Source organism: Propithecus coquereli, unplaced genomic scaffold (genome assembly GCF_000956105.1).
Source record: "Propithecus coquereli isolate 6110/MARCELLA unplaced genomic scaffold, Pcoq_1.0 Scaffold3, whole genome shotgun sequence".
Taxonomy (NCBI): Eukaryota; Metazoa; Chordata; class Mammalia; order Primates; family Indriidae; genus Propithecus; species Propithecus coquereli.
The window spans coordinates 12,494,786-12,505,587 of NW_012148618.1; the positions used below are offsets into that span (position 1 = coordinate 12,494,786).

Consider the following 10,802-nt stretch of genomic DNA (forward strand, 5'->3'; position numbering starts at 1 on the left):
AAAAAAAAAAAAAAAAAAAAAAAATTGAGGAGCCTTGTAATTCCGAACTCATTGAGTACTTTGTCACTTGTAAATCACAGTACTGGCAAGATGCAAAGTTTACAAGGCAGTATTAAAGTACATAACATTCAACTTGTGTTTTTCCCCAGTTTCTGGGGTTACAGAAGAATTAGACTTGCCATAGCTTATTACAACCTCCACATTAAATGCAAACTTAGAAGTCCCAGTATCTCACAGGACTGTAATTTATAGTATGTTATTCTCACTATAAACCAAAAGGATATTTTCTCTTTTTTCCACTACTAGACATACCTTTCTTAGCCTCACTTCACTTGTACATGCCACTAGGGAGATGTAACCCTCAGAAAGATCTTAAAACCTAAACACAAATATTAATATAACTTTTCCATTTCATTAATACATCAAGTTTGTACAAAAGTCAAAGAGGTAAAAGCAGCCTCCTATCCTTCAAATATACCGTAGGAATGGAATAACCTTTTCTTCTAGCACAACATAGGAACAAACTGTTTTCTCCTCGCACACGTCAGTTCCACGGTCCTCAGTCTTAGGTCAGGAACTAAAGACCGATCGGGAATTCTCAATACATACCTCCCTTTGAGCGAACCTTCAATGCCAACCAGGAAGGGCGCTTCCAAAAGGACGTTATTTGTGACTCCTAGAAAGACAAACATGGGTCAGAATCCGTACTTCTGCGGGCCTTGAAATAGAAATCCTCCCCCCTAGACAGACTCATCGTGGTCATTAAAAAAAAAGAAAAATCAAGAAAAGACTCCCCCATTTCCCGCCCCTACCCCCCAAGTCAAGGGGTTAATGTCCTTACAAATCTTCATCCCGTTTTCTTCCCCAGCTGGTTTTCAGCCACCCAGTGAAGAAAACCGAAACACCCCCTCAGGCCCGCCTTTCCCAAACGCCGCATCCAACTCACTGGAGAAGACCACGGCCCCAAGGGACCGCGACAGGTCCCAGGCGAAGTGCACCGAGTCGGCCAGCACGGAGTGGCACTGGGCGCACTGGAACACAGCGCACCTCTCGGGCTCCAGCCACCACGGCAGCTGCGGGACAGTGGCAGGCTCCTCCGCCTCTAGCTTTGCGGGGCCTAGAGGCGAGGATCCCTTCACTACCTGCGTGTCCCACTCCATGGAAGTTGTCAAAGAAGGTTCGTCAATTGCCCTCCTAGCTCCATCATTAAAGTCACCCTCAGGCAGCGTTTCACGGCGCGAGCGATGCCGTTGTGGCCGAGCCGCCATCTTCCAGCAACAGGCGCCTCCGTTTCGAACCCGCACCAGGCCCCGCCTCAAACACGGTTCCTGGGTCCTCATTGGACATCATGGGCTGTGGGCTCCACCGCCTTACAGGCCCTTCAGCGCCTGCGTGTTGGTGAGGCGTGGGGACGAGCGGGCGACAGTTGAGGCGCGAAATCAGCCTTTCTATTGGTTTACGGGGTCAGAGACCCCGCCTTCCAGACATTTTCATCCAATGGAAGTGCAATGTTCTTCATTTAAACTGACTATAAAGTCCTACTTGGTCAAAGCTGAGAGTGGCGCCAGAGTTTTGAACGGTGCTGCTTAGATTCGGTTGTCCGTCCTCTGCGGATCGACTGGATTGCGGATCGCGATGACCGTCCCCTCCCTGGAGGAGCTGGACTCCTTCAAGTACAGTGACCTGCAGAACTTAGCCAAGAGCCTGGGCCTCCGGGCTAATCTAAGGGTACGGAGCTGGCGGTGCAAAGCGTTGGGCGGGCGGTGTAGGAATTTCGCGGCCTCGGGGAGATTTGCTCCGCAGGGACTGAGCGCAGGGACTGAGCGGGCTGAGGTAGCTGTCCCCGCCGGTAGATTTGGTTCACGGTGGTCCCAGTTAGAACTCTGCGAAACGGAAGAGGAGCCAAAGTTTTCACCTCCTTTGAGGCTGACTCTTCTAGGGGCTCACATAGGCCTCTGCTCCGAAAGGGTTGATTGGTTTGGGTTTTTTGGAAGTACTCTACGATACTTCTCAGGGTATTGATTACGAAACGCAGGCCCCAAAAGCCCAAGAAATGCCGGTTAATTTTAAGGCAGTTGAACAAATAATTGACTCAGCTTCTGGAAAACTCCAAACAATAACACTTCGGTAAATTGTAATAGTGCCCGTAATCTCTTGATATTTTACTGAGGGACCTAACAGAAAAAATGACTTTTAGGGGGCCACCCCCAGGGCATAAATTTTTATAACTCGACCTTGATCTAGCATAAGCGTTTATTTATTGATCTCTGTTGTGGCGGTCTCTTTCAAAACCGCTAAGGTCTTTGACTCTGAGGCTGCAAGATGTTAGGGGAAACTGTGGGGTTTCAATATGGGATTGGAGTTTTATATATTCTAGCTGATATTTCCCACATAATACTAATGTGTCCTCTGGATATTTGTCGTGCAGGCTGTGACAGTTACACTGAATGAATGCCTGTATCAGTCATCATAAATGTTTTCGAATGATTTAAACAAAATAATTCAGGCTCAGGTACCTGTTGGGGAGTGTCCTTTGGGATATTTTTGGGCTATAGTGGTTAATAGCTCCCTAATACTTCATGAACAAAGCCTTAATTTCTTAGTTTAAAATACTTTAGGATTTTTGCTGAATGAATGAAATCTTTTATCCAAGGCTGCATCCCTGAACACTTGGCACTTTTGTCCATTTTTGTGCCATTGCTCATTTTGACCCTTTGGCCTCAGATCCCCTTTTCTCTCCTCCTTTATCTGCATGGATAATTTTCAATTACCCTTCACGGTCTAAACAAAATGTCATCACTGACTTGGCTCCTGGTCCCCTGCTCTTCATTCCCTTGGCCACATGTCTACTGCTCCAGTAATCCCAGGAGCCCTCTGGGCTTTTAAACTGATAAGAACAGATACTACACTTGATCTTAGCCAAGAAGCGATCTGTGATTTTAAAGCAGTTTATTTTCAAGTACTATATTTGAGCACCTGCCAGGTTTCACCTTGCAATCCTGTATGTATGTTATCTTCTCTACTAAAAGTAAAGTTCTTTGAACAGGGATTTCATCCATCCAACTTGGGAGTCTTCACAGCACTAACTGCAGTACATTTTATGTAGGAGATGCTGAATAATTACTCACAGCTATTTACAGTTTCTTCTTGGCAGTGTTAGAATAATGCACCAGAAGGTAGTTAGGTTGGCAAGAGTTTCGTGGAGGTTTCTCACCTGAGTTCAGAGCTCTGGCTAACGTTAAGGCACCACAACTATTTGGATCTCTGAAAAGCTCCAGCAAGTTAGATTTTTTTCCCCAAAGTCCTACCTATCATAGTCTCTTGAGGCACTTGATCTGGGGTAGCCAATTAATCAGTTTTCATAGCTGTGGGGTAATACAGTATGTCTTTTCACTACAGAACCCACTGCCTGCCTAGCAATATCTGTCATATAGTAGGTGTAGATAAATATTTGTTGGAATGTACTATTTCTCAGGCGAACTTGACCATATGAGGCTTTATTATAACCCACCAAAGACACTTTTGAGCCCACTGAGGAAAATTAAACTTGGTCTAGTGTAAAAGGTATTATTTACTTTGTTGGGTATGATAATGGTTATGTTAACTTTTTTTTAAAAGTCCTTATCTCTTGGTAATATATATCAAGTATTTATAAGAGAAATGTTATAGTGCCTATAAATTTGCTGTAAAATACTCCAAGAAAAGAGGGGGGAACTAGAAGGAAGAACAGTAGAATGTTGATAATTATTGAAATTGGTAATAGATCCATGGGGGTTCCTTACACTATTCTCTCTACTTTTGTGTATGTTTGAAATTTTCTGTAATAAGATGTTTTAAATTATTTACTGTTGGTACAGCTCAAGCTCATTAAATCAATTGCCTGTTTAAATTCCAAGAACATAGCAAAAAACTTAATAAATTGCTCTGAGAAATTATCAAAATTTGATTAAAACTTAACACGATTTTTTTTTTTTTTTTTAAGAGATGGGGTCTCACTCTGTTGCCCATGCTGGAGTGTAGCTGGGCAGTCTCAGCTAACTGTAGCCTTGAGCTCCTGGGTTTCAGAGATCCTCCAGCCTCAGCCTCCTGAGGAGGTGGGACTATAGGTGCCTGCCAACACACCCTGCTTTTTTGTTTGTTTGTTTGTTTTTGTAGAGGAGGGGGGTGTCTCAGGCTCCCAAAGTGCTGGGATTACAGGCATGAGCCACCATGCCTGCCCAACAAAATACAATTTAAATAAATTCCACCCGTATGATATTGTTAAAGTTAAATTTAGGCTGGGCAAGGTGGCTTATGCCTGTAATCCTAGCACTTTCAGAGGCCGAGGCAGGCCAGGAGTTCAAGACCAGGCTGAGCAACACAGGGAGACACCTGTCTTTTAAAAGGGGGACAAAAAAAAAGAAGAAAGAAAAGAAGCTGAGGCTGAGGCAGGAGGATCGTTTGAGGTTACAGTGAGCTATGATGATGATGCCACTGCACTTTAGCCCTGGCAAGAGAGTGAGAACCTGTCTCAAAATAAATAAATAAATTTAAAAGAGAAAACATTAGCTCTTTCTTTTGAGACACTTCTCTTGATGGTAAAACAAAATGAGGGAGTCAGTTATAATATTTATTGTGGGGCCACTGGCCCTTTCCTCTTTCATGCCCTCATTTCCCTTATTGCAAGCTTAAATTATAATACAAAGACTGGCACTATTGCCACTTCCTTGCTTCTCCCTGTACTCAACCTGGCAAAGCCCAGGCCTAATAAAACTCAGCTGTGCATAATCCTTGCGTAAAGCTATGCAGCTGACTGGCTAGAGAAACCACCTAACTTTGTTGACTGAACCTATTTTAAATATATGACTCTAAATCTTAAAATGGTCATATGATCCTCCAACATTTTCTTGTTAGTCATTAACTTTCCCATTTTTGAGGATAACTATTTCCTATCTTCTCTACTCAACTTGGCTCCCTTTCCTCCCTTGATGACTTTTCCTCATAGGTCATGAAAAAATTGAAACAATCAGCTGAAAACTACCTCATCCTTCCATCACCAAACCCTCTAGCTGGTCTGCACCTGCACCAAGTACTCTTCCTTCCCACCCATTATAGTAAGAGGCTGTATCTAAGGGCAACCTTTCCATTTATGCTGAGAATCCTGGGCCCTCTTGCCTCCACTAGGACTACATTCTTGCAATGAGATCGGCTCTCCTGCATCAGTTTCTCCCACTCTGCTGGCTCATTGCCATAAAGCATGCAGTCATGTTTTAATATCACTCATCTTTAAAAAAAAAAAAAAGAAATCAAAAATCCTCTCCTGACCCATGGTCTTCCATCTATTGCCCCATTTCCCTAGTCTTTTCTACTGAAATTGCTCTTGTTGAGGCCACCATCTTACAAAGCTTGTGGTCCATCTCTATCCTTACCCTTGCCTATCAGTAGCATTTGGCATGATTGAACACTCCTGTCTGCTCCAACCACTTTCTGTCTAGATTTCTTTGATATTTCACTCCCTCCTGTCTCACTAGCATTTCTTTCTAGTCTACTTGGCTGCTTCTTCCTCTGCCAGATCTCTAAATGTGGAATGCTTAGCAGTGTTCCTTGGCCTTTTCTCCAACTGTGCTCTCTCCCTTAGTGATCTCATCTACTCCCATAACTTTAAATTCATCAAGAGGCTAATGCCTCCCAAACCCACATCTCCAGTAGGCGCTCTCCTCTGAGCTGCTGCTTTGACAGCATGGTGAGTTCCAAACACTGACGATCTCTTCTCCATCTCAGTATATGATTCAGGCCCACTTTGGATCATCCTTGATTCCTCACTTCCCTGCTCACACCCGCTCATCCTTCTTGGCACTTTCTCCCGAGTACACGTGAAACTGACCTCTGGGTACCATGCCCAGTGCTGCAAACCTGGGCCTTAGCACTCTCATCTCTTGACCACTGCTTCAGTCTCCATACGGGGCTTGCTGCCTCTACTCTTGCCTCCTAATGGTATTCTCTTGGTAGTCAGAGTGATATTTAGAACATAGAACATGTCATTTTTCTGCTCAGTGCCCTCCAATGTCTTCTTTCACATCTAAAATAAAATCTAAACTCTTCCAAATGTAATGAGAGAAGCTTGGTTTGATCCTGATTTGGAGGGAAATTTTTTTTAAATAAAACAGTTAAAATTGGAGACAAGGAAATTTCATTATGGGCTATGTATTAGGTAATATTAGGAAATTATTACTTTCATAGGTACAATAATGCATTAGAGGTTATATAGGAGAATCTCCCATTATCTTTAGATGTGGTTCATGTATTTAGTGGTAAAATATCATGATGTCTAGAACTTTCACATAGTTTGGCAAGAAATATATATTAATACAGTGAGCAAATACAAGACAATGATTGTCAAATCTAGGTGGAGAGTACGAGTGTTTATTACATTATTTTGACTTTTCTATAGGCCTGATATTTTTCTAATAAATTAGGGGGAAGAAATCCATACTCCTTGCAGTGGCCTATAAATCTACTTGACCCAGCTTTCAGTCACCTCTCTGATCTCCCTGCCCTCCATGCACCTGTGTTCTCCAGGCTCCAGCCACAGCGGCTGTTTCTGTTCCTTGACTCATCAGTCCATCTCAGGGCCTCTCTGCTTGTTGTCCCCTCTGCTTGGAGTGCTCTTTCCCCACAACTTCACCTGCTGCCCCTTTCCTCATTCACATCTCAGCTCACGCCACCACCTCGGAGAGGCCTTTTCTGACCATCCTAACTCAGATAGCACCCCCTCCTACCCCAGTCACCCAGTTGTATTTTTGCTTTATAGCACCTGATGTCATAGCATTAATTTCTAGCTTACTTGGTTAATAGGTTGTTTTCCAACTAGTCCACCACTAGAAGCTCCTGGAGGGCAGACACCTTGTCTGTTTTGTTTACCACTGTCTTCGCTAGTGCCTGGAAGCACAATAAATGCTGTCAAAGGAATGCATGAATACGTGCTGATAACTAACATCTCTACCTTCAGCACAACTCTTGAGTATCAGCCCAGATCATTTAACCTGCTAAATGTCCTTACTTGATTCTGCCACAGGTACCTCACTTCAGCATTCTTGCATGTTTGGTGACATTCTGATGGTATGTTAAGAAGGTATTAGAGTCAGAATGATCAAGGATGCCTGAATTCTGCCTTGCCAATCACCTCTTTCCCAGAGAAGACCCTCAAGAGCAGTTCAAGGAACAAGTAGGAAATAAGGTACCACTTTATTACTAGCTGAGATGGTACCTGTTGTTATACAGAAAATTCTGATAAAGTGGGCTGTAGGATGTGGCTTAGGCTCACACCCTAAGCAAAACCTCTCCTGTCCCCTAAAGCCCAAACCAAGTATCAAGATCTCTGCCATTCTTTACCGGGCACATGACTAATAAAAAAAGTTGTGAGAAGAAAAGAGCCAAGCCCAGTGGCGGGCCCACCTTGAAAAGGATGTCTCTGGCCCTCAAGTGCATGGCTGGACGGAAGAGGAAGAAAAGAGAGCTCAACCAATATACTTGACCTTTTAAAGCACAGGAAAATGTAACCAATCAGATCAATATTCCTCTTTCAAGAAAGAACAAGAAAGGAAGGTTTCCCAAGATGGGAAGAGAAGCTAGGAGTTCCCTTCCCACCAGGGACCTTTTGCATTCCACATCTTAGGGACCCCCACCATGTCCCACCAGCTGCCCAAGCCAGAAACCTGGGCATTACAAAGTTTCCCTATTCTTCAATTCCCACGTTTGTACTAATTTTACTTCCTAAGAAGGTTTTGACTCCATCCATGCTGCCTTAGCCCTGTTCTACTTCAGGCCACAGCATCTCTGCTTTCCTACGACAGCCTCCTGGCTGTTTCCCTGTCTTTAATCTTATCCCCATTGAATGCATCCTGCACATTGTGAAACCAGAGTGATCATTCTGAGTAATCTGAAACTGGTCACCCACAGCCCTGCTGCAAACTCCTCAGAGACTGCCCTTTTCCCTAAGAGTAAAGTTCACACTCTTAAGAGGTTTGCAAGGCCTGGCAAGGTCAGGCCCCTGCCCACTTTCCCAACATTATTTTTCACCATTCCTTCCAATAGCTCCATGCTCCAGCTGCACTGAACTTAAGTTCCTCAAACTTCACCATTGGCATTGCCTTGCTATGCTATTTCTCTACCCTTTTCTCTATTTCTGACTCACTCTCCTTCATTTTTCAGATCTCAGCAGCTAGAGACAACACATCTTTATCTGAGAACTGGCCTGGGGCCAAGCCCACCTACGTTCTCTCATAGCCTGAGCCTCCTGCCTTGGGTACTTACCCCACTGTATTGCAATTGCCTCTCTCCTTGTCTGACTTTCCCACTCAGGCATGAAATCCCTTAGGACAAGGACCAGTTTATCTAGGTCATAGTTCTAGACCTACAGTCTGACAAGAGTACATCTGAATACAAAAACAGAAAATGTTCAATGTATCTTCCCTGTTTATTTGATTTTTGCAGGCAGACAAGTTGTTAAAAGCCTTAAAAGCCCACCTTAAACATGAAGCAAAAAAAGAAAATGAGAATCAGGTGAGTAATTTTTCATCATAACCTATTAGCTAGCAAAACAATCATATTTAGGTAATGAGCAATTAACACATAACTAGTGATGATTTAAGACATGCTGTTTATTACCAAAGAGATCATTACTGGTAATAGTGCCAGGGACTGAATCCTTTCATAATAACTATTTGTTATGAATGGTAAAACTGCCTTGAGGCAAGTAATCTGTTGGATAAGATGTTCTTATATGAATACAAAGGCTAAGTACTAGTTGCCAAATGTGATGAGAGATGGCGTGATGAGTAGGGAGGTAACTGGATTTGAAGTCAGAAAGCCCCAGGTGAAGTAGCAGCTCTCTTTTCTTTCTTTGTGACTTTGGAAAACTAAAACTCCTCTTTTAAATGGAAATAATATCTGCTGTGCTGAATTGAGTGTTGTAAGAATCAAATGAAGGTAGGGATTGTGAAAGTGACTTACTTGTAAGCTGTAAACCACTGCTGATGGGAGAGATTGTCATGGCTGCCTCAGACCAATGCCAAAGATTTTTGATAAGTCATGACACCTAAAATAGATCAAGGGCCAGGATTCTTAACTTGAAATAGAGGGAAATGTTGAAAGGCCTTAAGGACTCAGCCTTGGAAAGATTGATTATATATCTGAAAGTGAAGGTAAATATAAACATGAACTGAAAATCTAACTTCTTCCTCTGTTTTCTAATTTATACACATTTAAAAATTTTATAAGAACAGGATGTGATAATCAAAATTCAATCAGATACAGGATTCCTAAGTGGTGAATCTGTTAATAATGAGCTTACAGACCTGATGTAGACATCACTTGGGTAAATCAAAGAGTTTATTTAAGAATACAGAGGCAAGTCAGCAAAGTCCAGATACGTGGCAAAGAGATCTTCAGTGTTACCTAGGATAGAGAGATGTATAAGCTTCCAGACCCCAAAATCATCTGAGAAGTGCACAGTTGTGTATTATATTTAAGCGAGGGTGACAGTGGCTCTTCTAGAAGCCTTAAATATATGAGTTGGAACAGCTCTGACTATGTTAGTCTGGATGTGTGCTGGCCATTGCCTCAACTGAAGCAGGTATGCCTCTTCAGTCTTAGATTTAGACAAGTGAGTTAGAGGGTACATCACGGTCCATTCAGGAATGAACATCCTGCTCCCTGATCATTGTCAGACTCCCATACCATGGTTTGGGTACATGGGATTAAAATAGGACATCTCTGGGAGTCACAATAACAGGTATTTAAACCAATTACAGGACCTATCCCTATACTACTATGGGGTGGTGGGGGATACTTTAAAAGTGGGATCCAGATAGGATTTTTCTATTCTCATGTAAAAATTCCCGTTCCTTTGAAACTTATGCTCACCTATTCTAATCTCTTATCTGCTGACCTCCTAGTTGCTCTCTAGCATTCCCTGTCTCATTGTCATTGCCTTATGTCCTGACCTTATTTTGGATGAGTTCAAAGGTCCATCTGTATGTCTCTTTTTACTACCTTGGCCTTCTTATTCCTTAACTCTAATGACCTTTGTTTCTACTCTTCGTCAGCCATCTACTTCTTTGGACATATCCTGGACCTTACATCTCTTGGAACCATTCCACTTTTGTAATATTTCACCTCTGTCTAAGGCCTTCCATTCTTTATTCTTTTACTCCTAACACACATATTTTATATTGTGGTTCTCAGCTCAGTATGTACAGGAGAATCATTAACTTTGATACTTAGAATGAATAGATGACAGCAATTGAGCAGTAAAAGGAAGACAAGAGGTACAAGGACACATAAAGATGCTAATATCTCTGACTTACAGGATATATTGCCTGTAATTGTGGAACAAGATTTTAAAGGTATATCTATAGCTGCAAAGGTAACTAATAGAGTGATTAGGAAGAAGATGGCAACATTAGAGTACAAATAAGCTAAATTTTAGCACGTGATAGGCACTAAAATAGCTGTTGAAAATACAAATATCCCATCAGCAAATCACTAGTGATGTATTAAATAACCACCTGAACTTTTAAGTCTTACAAATAGCAAGGGTGGGCAGAGAACCAATTGCTTTTCATTATAATGACTTCTTTACTGTTTGATTTAATTTTTTTTAGCCATATGTATGTATTAGTTCAAAAAATTAGAATTTAGGCCGGGCGCGGTGGCTCACGCCTGTAATCCGAGCTCTCTGGGAGGCCGAGGCGGGTGGATTGTTTGAGCTCAGGAGTTCGAAACCAGTCTGAGCAAGAGCGAGACCCCGTCTCTACTAAAAA

The 10,802-nt window shown here is 42.5% G+C and overlaps 2 protein-coding genes across 7 annotated transcripts in view; one reads left to right on the forward strand and one right to left on the reverse strand.

Annotated features, from left to right (window-relative positions):
* The window catches only part of OIP5 (Opa interacting protein 5), a 38,635-nt gene extending 37,367 nt beyond the window's left edge, over positions 1–1,268 (reverse strand). Inside the window, exons 1-2 of the mRNA XM_012649238.1 lie at positions 947–1,268; positions 610–676 (exon numbers count right to left, since the gene is read on the reverse strand). Of these exons, the coding sequence (XP_012504692.1) occupies positions 610–676; positions 947–1,268 (389 nt within the window). The remainder of the gene's footprint in view (positions 1–609; positions 677–946) is intronic.
* Positions 1,269–1,606: 338 nt separating this feature from the next.
* NUSAP1 (nucleolar and spindle associated protein 1) overlaps positions 1,607–10,802 on the forward strand; it is a 27,584-nt gene continuing 18,388 nt past the window's right edge. For 5 of the 6 annotated variants that reach the window (XM_012649204.1, XM_012649205.1, XM_012649206.1 and 2 more), the window contains exons 1-2: positions 1,607–1,728; positions 8,473–8,541. In XM_012649204.1, coding sequence (XP_012504658.1) covers positions 1,636–1,728; positions 8,473–8,541 — 162 coding nt within the window. In that variant the 5' untranslated portion in view covers positions 1,607–1,635. The remainder of the gene's footprint in view (positions 1,729–8,472; positions 8,542–10,802) is intronic. The other variant, XM_012649209.1, reaches the window with a different exon arrangement.